General features: G+C 35.0%; 1 protein-coding gene and 1 long non-coding RNA gene across 3 annotated transcripts; one reads left to right on the top strand and one right to left on the bottom strand.

Annotated features, from left to right (window-relative positions):
* LOC117632787 lies at positions 1-899 on the bottom strand. The gene is made up of 2 exons (XR_004586519.1): positions 786-899; positions 1-496 (listed from the first exon to the last, which is right to left on the bottom strand). It is a non-coding gene; the product is annotated as an uncharacterized LOC117632787 (long non-coding RNA).
* A 2,177-nt stretch (positions 900-3,076) lies between these two features.
* LOC117630925 (homeobox-leucine zipper protein ATHB-6-like) lies at positions 3,077-5,707 on the top strand. 2 transcript variants are annotated; one of them, XM_034363792.1, is made up of 3 exons: positions 3,077-3,762; positions 4,132-4,508; positions 4,679-5,707. In XM_034363792.1, the coding sequence occupies exons 1-3, from the start codon at positions 3,702-3,704 to the stop codon at positions 5,252-5,254; spliced, it is 1,014 nt and encodes a 337-aa protein (XP_034219683.1). In that variant the 5' UTR covers positions 3,077-3,701; the 3' UTR covers positions 5,255-5,707. The 2 variants fall into 2 exon arrangements, with proteins under 2 accessions (XP_034219683.1, XP_034219684.1); XM_034363793.1 differs by having other exon boundaries at positions 3,083-3,762; positions 4,135-4,508.
* The last annotated feature ends 5,836 nt before the right edge of the window (positions 5,708-11,543 follow it).

Raw genomic sequence — 11,543 nt, 5'->3', positions numbered from 1 at the left:
TTTAAAATAAACTTCTTTTATAAAAATAACTCCAAAATCTTACACTTTACAAGAAATAAATAAAACTCTATCACTCTCATCTAATTCAGCCTCAACTGGTTTAGTTTTTGTCTTACCTAGTAATTCATCTGAAAAATTAAATAGGGTGATGGGTGAGCAACCACCGCTCAATAGAGACATGAGACCTTACTACAGGAAATTGATATAACTAAATTACGTGACATACAATCACACTGCCAAATATCACATTAATAATAATAATGCATGGAATGCTCTTCATCTACTCTCGTTAATTCATATAACTGGACAAGTAGACCTGCACGTCTCATACCATGCTTATACTACTTGGTCCCGAATGCCCATTTATATGAACTAATACCCAACTCAATCATCCCATAATTCCCTTTTTGTTAGTCATCTTGTCTAACTCCCTGTCGTCAGTCCCGAATCACCTAATAAAAACCATGTGCACTGTGGGATCCTGGAGACCTAGTACCTGCCAAGAGTTAGAGTCAACTACACAAAATACTATTTCCATTACCCTCTTTTCCATTATTATTTTCTCCCCCCAACAACTCCAACTAATTTCCATGACATGATATAATTATGCCTTTCATTTATCTCATGTATCAAAATATAATCACACCAATATTGATCAAATAATTAATAACAAGTAAACACCCAATAACAAGGAATGTTAACTAACTGTAATACAATGCATAATATAATGCTCACAAAATTTAATTAAATCAATCTCTGTAAAAGGCTCCCCAAGAAATCTCTACCTTGACACCAAAGTTTTTGCTAGAAATGTAAGGTGTTTTTCCAATTTTCCACCGCATCCACAAACTCAGTCTCCCACTCTTTTTCTTAACAATTCTTCTTCTCTCTAAATTTCTTTCTAATTTCTCATGTTTTGAAACGATAAGGTTATGCTCCTATTTATAGTGGTTATAGGGATAGGATAAACTTCAATATTAAAAGGATAAGAACATCCAAATTTATCCAAAAGATAAATATCCTAACAAGATAAGATCATCCAAGTTTATCCAAAAGATAAATATCCTAACAAGATAAGATCATCCAAAAGATAAATATTGTCTTTTATCCGTTTAAAATACGGGTCTTCACATAAATATATCATACAGCGTGTTAGCCTTTTGGTCTAGTGGATGCGAAAATCTCTATTGAAAACGGTTGAGATCAGTGACATTACTTAAGACTGTGTGATTGAAGAGACTATTTACTCTTTGTTGTGGTTCATTGATTATCAAACTTGTTTTATTTTATTTTGAAGTTCATTCACACAATCGATCGTGAGATTTTGAAAACCATGTGCGAAACTTAATTGGGACCCTCACATCATCCAAAATGAAACTATTTTTGTTGTTGTTTTGAGTGGGAGAAAACACTCTAGATTTGAGATTGATAAATAGAGTTGCAGGTGTGTAGTGCTATAGTTGTTTTAATGGTTGGGTTTTTTTTTCTTTTTTTGGTTACAAACTTACAACTATAAACACAATAAGCACAACAATGTTTATTGAAAACATGACTAGTTTAGTGGCATGATGTGGTATTGTTGTCTAATTGGTTATGGTTTCAACACTCATTATGGTCATTCTGTGAAGAATTCTTTGTTACTTTGAGAAAACTATTGAAGTATATAAGTGAGAATCAAACTGTGTCCTAACAAAAATAGGAGAACAACAAAGCAACTTCACTACACATATAATTATGCAAACATATTGTGTGCTATATATATAATATAATACAATATAACATATACATAAAAAAAATTCAAGACATAAAAGAGATTCAGGGGCCCTAAAAAATTGAGGTCTTTGTGTGGTGGCGCCACTTGTACCATGCTAGAACCATCCATGTTTCTTTATGCATTAATTTGGATTATTTATTTGAAGATTGTAATAATTTTTTCTTTAAATATAATCGATAGTCTAAGGGTTTGTTTGGGAGTGATTCTGGAGAGGCCAATAATCACTTTTATGGAGAATCACTTCTCCAAATAACCAGTTGAAGTGATTTTATGGAGAAACACATAGGAGGTGCTTGATGTGCTTCTCCCCAAAAGTGATTATGGCCTATCAAGAATCACTCTCAAATGAGCTATAAATTACTCTTAATTAATCTAATATGTCGAGAGGGGAATTCGAACTTCCGTGCAAGATAGATAGGCTCACTGCCACCTGGTCTAACTTATGTATGCAAAGATTGTAACATTTATTAACAAACAATAAAATGTTATCGTCATTGAGCATTAAAATAAAAAAATAAAAAAAGTAAAAAAAAGTGTTTTTACTAGAAGATTCAAAGTTTTGTTATTATTTGTATACAAGTGATATTTAAAACGAAATTGAATGGAAACTTTACTAGTGTTTTTACTTGAATTAGGAAGTCCTTTCCCGCAATCTCTCTTTTGAATACAATGCTAAAATGTAAACAGAACTAATACAAAATCATTTACCATGTTTTCTTTTTTTTTTCTTTTTTTTTTTATGAACGGTTTAATCTTGTGTTTTTAATTCACTTAAATTACAAGAATTACTCATCTCGGCCCAAATACTATTTATGATTACAACTAGTGCAGTGACGAAAGGGGGTAAAAAGAAATAAAAACCAAAGCGGTGGACCATTTTCTGTGGCCGATTAATCGCACCGACCATGCCGTAGTGATGGCCCATGATACGCTGACGCTAGCCAAATCTGGCTCCGGCTAAAAGAAAGCCGAGCCGCCAGACGCCGAGCCATACCACCTTAATAGCAAAGCAGACTTACAGACTTTCCACTTTCCGCAAGCAACGGTAATATCTCTCCCTCTGCACTATTTATTAAACACCAAAAAATAAAAAATAAATAAAATAAAATAAAAATATCTCCCATAAACCCGAAAGGCTACAGGCTATAGCCGGTGGAAAGAAGAAAACTGCATTTGGATTGAATTTGCGTTCATTTCATTTGCAACTGCAGCTGCGTAAATGTACCTAACCCTAGTCAGAATTTAACCCAACATCTGACCCAAGTTGGTTTTATTTAAAGAGAGAGAGAGTGTAGGCCTGCTGGGTTGTGAACTGGTTCACTTCACTAACCTTCCCCTTTCTCCATCCAAGACCTCTTCCCCCCCCCCTTCTCACTCTCTCTCCACCTCTGAATTTCCCATTTTAGATTAACAGTCGTAGACTATACAGTCCTCACAACCATGCTGAATTGATTGAGTAATGATGTAGAGAGAGAGAGAGGAGTGAGAAAGAGAGAGTCTTTGGTTATTTTACTTCATTGTGTTGTTTTAAAAAATTTGCTTGCTTGTTGGGTTTTGTTTTGTGGGTTGGGATTTTGCTTTCCTTAGTTTTGATGGGTACTGAGGGATCAGAAGAAGTATTGAGAAAGAAGAAACATGAGGGAGAAGAGAGAGGAAATGGGTTGTTGCACAGTAGTTGTATACACCACTATACAAGTTGGTCTACTTATTTCAGACAGAGCACTTGTGCTTCTTCTTCCATTGCTTCCTTTAAGTAAACATATTCTTGCTCTGAACACTGCCTTGAGCTGTTAAAAGATTCACTGGAAACATATAAAAAAAACAAAAACAACCAAGATTTTGAAAAGGATAAAAAGGAAGGCGCTTGCTTGATCTTTTGAGATCTGATATCAAAAGTGCTTTTCCCCCAAGCTCAGTAGTAGTCATCATGAAGAGACTTGGAAGCTCAGATTCATTGGGTGCTATGATTTCCATCTGCCCATCAACAGGTTAATTTTAATAAACAATCCATTTTATATATAATTGCCCTTTTTCTATTGGTGTTTCCCCAAGATTCAGACATATTATGTTTGTGTTTTTTTTGTTTGTTACCTTTTTCATGATCAATCACAAAGAAAAACATGACCATGAGATCATGACACTTTTTTATGATTCAAATTCATCATGTTGAATTGAATCCATGTTTTCTTTCTTTCCTGTTTTGGTACTTTAATTTCAAGTTCTATACATCCACTGTTTTTCCTTTCTTATTCAGTTATTTGGTCCTGTTTCTGATCTAGCTCATAGTTGTTAATTATGTGGACAAACTTAAGATTGATTCACTAAATTGTCTCTTTTGTTTTCATAATTGGTTTTAGCAGAGGAACACAGTCCAAGAAACAACCATGTTTACCGGAGAGATTTCCAGTCCATGTTGGATGGCTTAGATGAAGAAGGGTGCGTGGAAGAGGGTGGCCATGTTTCCGAGAAGAAGAGAAGATTAAGCGTTGAACAAGTGAAGGCCTTGGAGAAAAATTTCGAGGTGGAGAACAAGCTTGAACCAGAAAGGAAAGTGAAGCTTGCCCAAGAACTTGGCCTCCAGCCAAGACAAGTTGCTGTGTGGTTTCAAAACCGCCGTGCTCGTTGGAAGACCAAGCAATTGGAACGTGACTTTGGCGTTCTCAAGGCCAATTATGACTCTCTCAAGCTCAATTATGACAACCTCCAACATGAGAATGAAGCTCTTGTGAAGGAGGTATATATATGATCCAGAGTCTCATTGAAATAAATGTTCTCTTGTCAAACAGTCTGATAAATGTTTTATTACGTATGTTCTTAATTGAGTGGGTCGTGTTAGATCTATAGTGCTTTAACTAATTAAGTTGGATATGATCTAAATTTTTGAATTAACTTGTTCCACTGCAGATAAAGCAATTGAAATCAAAGTTGCAAGAGGAAAACACAGAGAGCAATAATCTGTCGGTGAAAGAAGAGCAAATGGTTGCAAAAGATCAATCCAATTACAAAGTGGTTGATCATGAGCTGAGCAAATCCCCACCACCACCACCTCTTGGTTCCTCTGTTCCAGCAACAGAGTCCAAAGAGCTCAACTTTGAGAGCTTCAACAACAACAACAATGGAGCAGTGGGCTTAGCAGCTGTCTCATTGTTCCCAGATTTCAAAGACGGGTCATCAGACAGTGACTCAAGTGCAATCTTGAACGAAGACAACAGTCCAAACTTGACCATTTCTTCATCTGGGATGCTGCAAAACCACCAGCTCATGAAGTCTCCAGCTTCCACTTCACTCAAATTCAACTGCTGCTCCTCCTCCTCACCTTCCTCGTCATCCATGAATTGCTTCCAGTTCCAGAAGACCTATCATCCTCAGTTTGTGAAGATAGAGGAGCACAATTTCTTCAGTAGTGAGGAGGCTTGCAGCTTCTTCTCTGATGAGCAAGCACCTACACTTCAGTGGTGCTGCCCTGATCAATGGAACTAAATCATAAACACTCCACTCCATCCCATCCAAAAAAAAAAAAAGACAGAAAATCTGGGATCCAAGAAAGACCATGACTTTTATTGAATGGGAAGTGGGGTTGTGTATAAATTAATGTACTTTGAACTCCATTGTGCAAAAGTGAAAATTGGAGAGCAACTGCAGAATGAAGCAGCAGAGAGAGGAGGGGGAGAGAGGTTCACGTGGGGGGTTGGATTGGGTCATGCTCATGGGTGGAAGATGACGACCAAGGTATTTTCCCTTGCTAAGCCGTGCGGGGGAATATGATTGTGTCGTAATTAAATTCTCAGCTGTAAAAATGAAATCTTGGAAAAACTTTAGGGGGTAGAATTTCCTGTAATGGAGAAAATAATCATTGTGCCTCACTTTTTTCCTTCCATCCATGCTTTGCTTTTTATATATTTAAAAGTTCGGTGGACAATTTATTTCTTTTCCCATGGTAGTGACGTCTTTTAAGAAGAGAATATTTATTCTTGTATAAATTAGTTTATAAAAATTATTTACGAGAGGTGTAACATTTTTTTTCTTCTTCTAAATTGACACTACTGTTAATGAATTTTGAACTCATGACATCTTCCAACAAAATAAAAACTGGGGGATGCTAGGATTGATATCCCAGAGGGACCTCCTCTTAAAATTTCCTATGTGTTGGAATCCGAAAAAACAAAATGAGGATTTTACATACAAATAAATGATGATCAAAATTTTCAATGTTGAGTTATAGAGAAGAAAAAAAATTACAAATGTAATAACTAGAATAACGTCACTAGTACAGATTATCTTTACTAATTGGAAAATTGTGGTTTGCTATAATTTGCACATGATTATGGGACCTATTTGGTTCAAGTTTTCTTAGGTTAAGTTGTAAATGTTTGACCAAAACAACTTGTGCATGTTAGCTGAAAACATGCAAGGGAGTACTTTTTGCTAGGCAATTGAGGGAACATAATCTGAGTAATTGAGTTGAACTCCAAGACCAAGTCCTTAGAAAGGTACATGGATTTATTTTTCTGAATTTGATTGATCCAAAACATATATATATATATATATATATGCCTTTTGTAAAGATGGAGGAGTGTGGAACCTTTCTACACATTTATGCTTCAACTTAAGGAGTAGGGATGGCCAAGGAAGCATCGGGTCGATTTGCCGTTACCGTGCTCAAGTGGTTTGTTATTATCGTGCTCGCGTGGTTTGTCGTTACTGTGCTCGCGTGGTTTGTGGTTACCATAAACGGGATTGCCTCAATTGTAAAAATGTTAAATAATGAAATAAATCAAATTTGAAAGACAAATATAAACAAAAACTTATTTTTTAAAAACATATAAAATTATATTTGTTAATAATTTATTTTTAAATTATTAAACGGGTATATAGGCAAACGACGCTAATTTTTATACATGCACAGTTTGTCCAAGAATTAAACGTGCACTTATGCCAACACTTATGACAAGAGTTTGACTTTCATCTTATGTTCGAATATTTTCATCATCATTACAATTAGGCATCATTGTGACAAGAATAACCACATACTAATGAACAAAGAGGATGATCAATTAGAAGAACAGATAAAGCAAATCATGAAGATTAAGCTTATCTCATCCTAAAACCCTATAAAAATGATACTCTAAGAACTCTTGAATTCAGTCTTTAAGGATTTTTTTTTTTTAATTGAGAAATTCTAGGATTGCATTCATAATTAAGCCAAAAAAAAAGTCACTAATTATGCCATAAACGAGCTAAAGAAACACAGAGGGAGACAATTGTGGAGGGGGAAGCAAAGAGGATGGAAAAGGGAGGAAGTGGAGATGAAAGAAAAAAGAGAGTGATGTAACAAAAAGCATGATAGTCACCACTCAAAAAGGGGTGGAACTAGGGTTTTCTTTCTTAGAATTTTTTTTTTTTTTTTGGGGTTGATTGCTAACTCTTGAAGGAACTTAAACATTCTTTAGCAGAAAACTTTGGAAATTTGTTTGCAAAAACTAACCACCTCCTTGTTAAACCCACCCCCCCCCCCCCCCACACAAAAAAAAAAAAAAAAAACTGACCACCACCATAGTTTTATCATAACAACAGAGAATTTTATTTTTCTTTTCATGCCAAAACGAAGGTAACAAAAACTAAAAAGAGCTTTCTGTGTATGGGAGGAGGACTCGAACCCCACAAGAAATCCAAAAGAGCACTGAAATCCCATAAACAAAAACTTTGATTTAAAACTTCAAGAAAGTTGAAATGGAATAGATCGTACCACATACGCATAATCGGCAGCTTTAGCATTCCTTTAACCCAAATCAAATCAAAAATGCCAAAAAGGAAAAGAAAAAGATGATTAAATAGGGCCCCTAAAAAGATGTGCCACATGATTGGATCCCAAAAATATACGTGTCCTTCCTTCTTTTGCCAGCCGCAGCTTTTGTGTTTTGCACCCTAACATCCGCAACTTTTATGTCTCAAATTAAAATTTAACACACAACCACTAAATAGGACAAAAGAGAAGGAAGTATTTTTGCTCATTATTTTAACTCAAGATATATTTTTACTAATTTTTTTATATTTGATATATGTTTATAGGCATAACTATGGTTAACTTTTTACGTTATATTTAGACACGTGTTAAGTGTTGAAAAGGTTATGAGAATACACATTGAGTTAAAGTAGTGAGCAAAAATGCTCTCCAAAAGACAAATAAAAGTAAATAGAGTATGATGTAACAAATTGGGTGAATTACAACTAACAAGATCGTATAAAGATTCACCTAAATCGTAAATTATTTAGTAATTTCATTATAATCATAATTATTTCATTGTTTACCGAAATTATTGCATTTGTTGTAAAATACACTATTCTAACCGTGATATACATTATGGAGTGAGCCTGAGTAGTTACTGTCTATACAAAAATATTTAGATTATCAAACTTATAGATGAATACATATTCAGTATTTGTGTACGCTTGATGAGAGAGTAGATTGTGAAATTTATAAATAAACAAAAACTACATATATATATTTTTCCTGAAGAAAAGTCCAGGAAGCACATCACTAGAAAGTAGGAAGAGGGTGCCACGTCGAAGGCTTCAATCAGTTTTCTTCCCTGTAAAAAGCAGAGAGTCTTTTTCTTTTTGTAACTTTTATAAATTTGGATTCCAGCAATGACTTTTCCATTTTTCTTTCATCTCTTTTGGGGCGTACGGCTTTGGCAAATAGCGCAAAACTCGCTTCCTTCTGATTTTGAGTGCCAGACGTGCACATGGCGTTTCGCGCCTCTCTCTCTCTGTGTCTCTCATATTCTGCTGCTCTATCTTTTCGGATTGTGCGTACGAGCTATCCATCTGGACTTATTATCTACACGTGAACGGTGATTGGGGCCAGTAGTACCCATCTATCTGCTGCTGCAAAATCGAACAAAACTCTAATTTTCATTGAACACTTTAATCCAAATTGAGATATTTAATAGATCACTACTTTACAAAGTCAAGTTAGCTAAAAAATCAATGCATTTTCATATTTGTCAATAGGGTCTTACCTCAGTGGTGGAGATGTTGGCATGCAGGTTAGGGTTTGTAGTTCGAACATCTATGATACCGCAGTTCGTGTGTATAAAAATATCCCTTCTCTTTTCTTGTTTTGAGTGAAGAATCAAACTTGAATGCCAAGTGTCGGACGTATTGCTTTAAGTGTAAAGAGACGATATTCTAAATTATTTTAATATTTATATTTTTCTAGCTGTGGATTAAATTATTGAAATTTGACTCCATAGAATTGTCATGTACAAACATATGTTCATGTCATTAAATTATTGAAAGGTTGTTTTGATTCTTCCTTGTTTACCACCCACAGTTTGTTGGGCTATGAGCACCCAATTAGGGTTTAGCAGAGTATTCTTACAATTATGAAAATTCGAATATGCGTAGGCTGTGGGAAACAGAAGAGATTCCAGTTCAGCTTTGCTCCCATTTTCCTCCTCTAATCGAATATAAGACTTAAACTAATGGGGATTAGCTGTGCTGCCACCTAAAGTAGAGGTATCCCACATTTTGTGGGGCCCTTTCTTCCTTTCACTTTTACAAGGGTATTGGTATAGCCATGTGATGTGGGACCCATGATGTATCAAGCCTGTCATTTTCATCCAATCTTAATCACATATAAATTGCAAGCTAGAGAGCTGGAGGATCCAATTGGTGACAGCTCATCTGCTGCAAAATCTTCCACATGGTGCAATTGTAGGGAATTAGAAGCACGAATTTAAAACAAGTGACAAATTAGTAATTGTCCTATTAATCCCTCAAATATCGCCTTCCCCATCCTTCAAAACCCTTAAGATTGCCGCATTAATAAAAGTGTAATTGCTGGCATTTTTATAGATTTTATCAAAAACTTTTCTTATATTTTTTGAATCTGCCACACATTTATTCTTTAAATTCACTATCAAGTCGACTCAAGATTTCACATTGACAAAGTAGTATATTCTAGAGTAGTATAAGAGTTTGAGTCGTGTATGAAAAAGAAGACCAAAATTATGATTTATATGCGACAATATTAAGGTTTCTTGCACTTTAAGAAACATGAATACTTACCTTTAATCAACGTCCACAAACCATGACCTAATAGAAATATCTCTTGGCTCATATTTACCTCATATTTAAGTATACAGATATTGGAACCACCTGATTTTTCAATGGAATATTCTGAACAAAATTGCTAATAGCAAAAGCACGATTAAGAAAAGCATTAACGAAAAAGGCTTCATGCATGGAGAAGCACTCTTAAACATATGTTTATTATCAATGAGCTTAATAGTTTATAGTCAGTGACGTGGTCATCTTTTTATTGTACCCGGGATCGATGGGAGGTTGTATTTTACGATCGAACCTGGCTGTACAACATCTGGGCACAAACATTGAAAATTCAAAGGTCAGAATCACTTTGTTGCCTCTTTTTCCCACTTCAGGTGCTTCACGTTGGCTTATTTTAATAGTGCTTTTGATATTTCTACCACCACCGACTCTTTTTATTTTATTTTTATACATATGCCTACTTTCCTAACCTCTGATTTTCTTAATTGTTAATCATCATTATTCCCAACTTTATCAACTATGTTTTTGGTTTTGTCCTCGGGAGCTTACAAATAGAGTGGCGTGCTCCACTTTGTTATCACCAAGAATATCACGTCTAGGCACTCGATACAAAACCAAAAAGCACCCATTGTTTTGTTCTCTACTCTCATTGTTTTTGTTATAAGGAGAACTTCATTCAAATTGTTGACACCATTCAATAAAATTTTGTAATTAGAATATTGCATGCATAGGTGGGAATCTTTCATATTTCGATTGAATATTAGCCTAGCCTTTTGGAAGGAACAAAAATTTGCCGCGGCCAAACGTTAATGGCAACACAATTACGTATTGGTCACAGATCGTCTGTGGCAAACATAAATATAAACCACGGATTGTCTGTGGCTTATAATGAAATTTTTTAGTAGTGAATTGTTGTTGCATTTCAAGCTAATGTTGGGATGTATGCAAAAACTTCATAATTTCCAAATTTATGGCAAAGAGAGGAAGCTTTTCAATGCTTCCAAACTTATTATTTGATGGAGACATGAGATGGGTATCGTCAAAATAATATACTTAGGAAGATAACCACAAAATGGACCCTATGTATATCTCATCCATGACATGGTCCTCAACATCCTTCACAACTTTCCCGGAAGATATAAATATGGATAGAGTGTGTTTCAAAAATTAATGATGCGCAAATGGTCAACAAATAGTAATTGATTTAGATGCCAATTCAGAAAACAAATGCACATATAATTAACAAAAATTTTATACGTGGTATGTGTACATAAAGTCACATAAGCATCACTATCGCATTTATAATGACATAATTAAGAATTGGTTTTGATTATGAAGCGGTTGAATGACATATAAGAGTCTGGTGGGAGGTGTTTTCCTTTATAATTAATTAGAAAAATGAAGGGTTTGATGTTGTCATTAGGGAATTGGGCATCCTATTTCCTAAGATATGCTCTAGCTACCTATAAGTTTGGGGTAAAATCATTACCTTTGAGGCGAATACGCCACTATCAATCCACGTATACCTTTCTAGATCATCCCTATGAGCAATAGTTCGTTTTTGTATATTTTATGCTCAATGTTTATTAGTTTAGAAGATTGAGAATCTTTTTAAACCTTTTCTTTAATACCTTGATGTGTGTGTGTGTGTGTGTGAGAGAGAGAGAGAGAGAGAGAGAGAGAGAGAGAGAGAGAG

Source organism: Prunus dulcis, chromosome 6 (genome assembly GCF_902201215.1).
Source record: "Prunus dulcis chromosome 6, ALMONDv2, whole genome shotgun sequence".
NCBI classification, from domain to species: domain Eukaryota; kingdom Viridiplantae; phylum Streptophyta; class Magnoliopsida; order Rosales; family Rosaceae; genus Prunus; species Prunus dulcis.
This window is presented reverse-complemented; position numbering and strand designations above follow the sequence as displayed.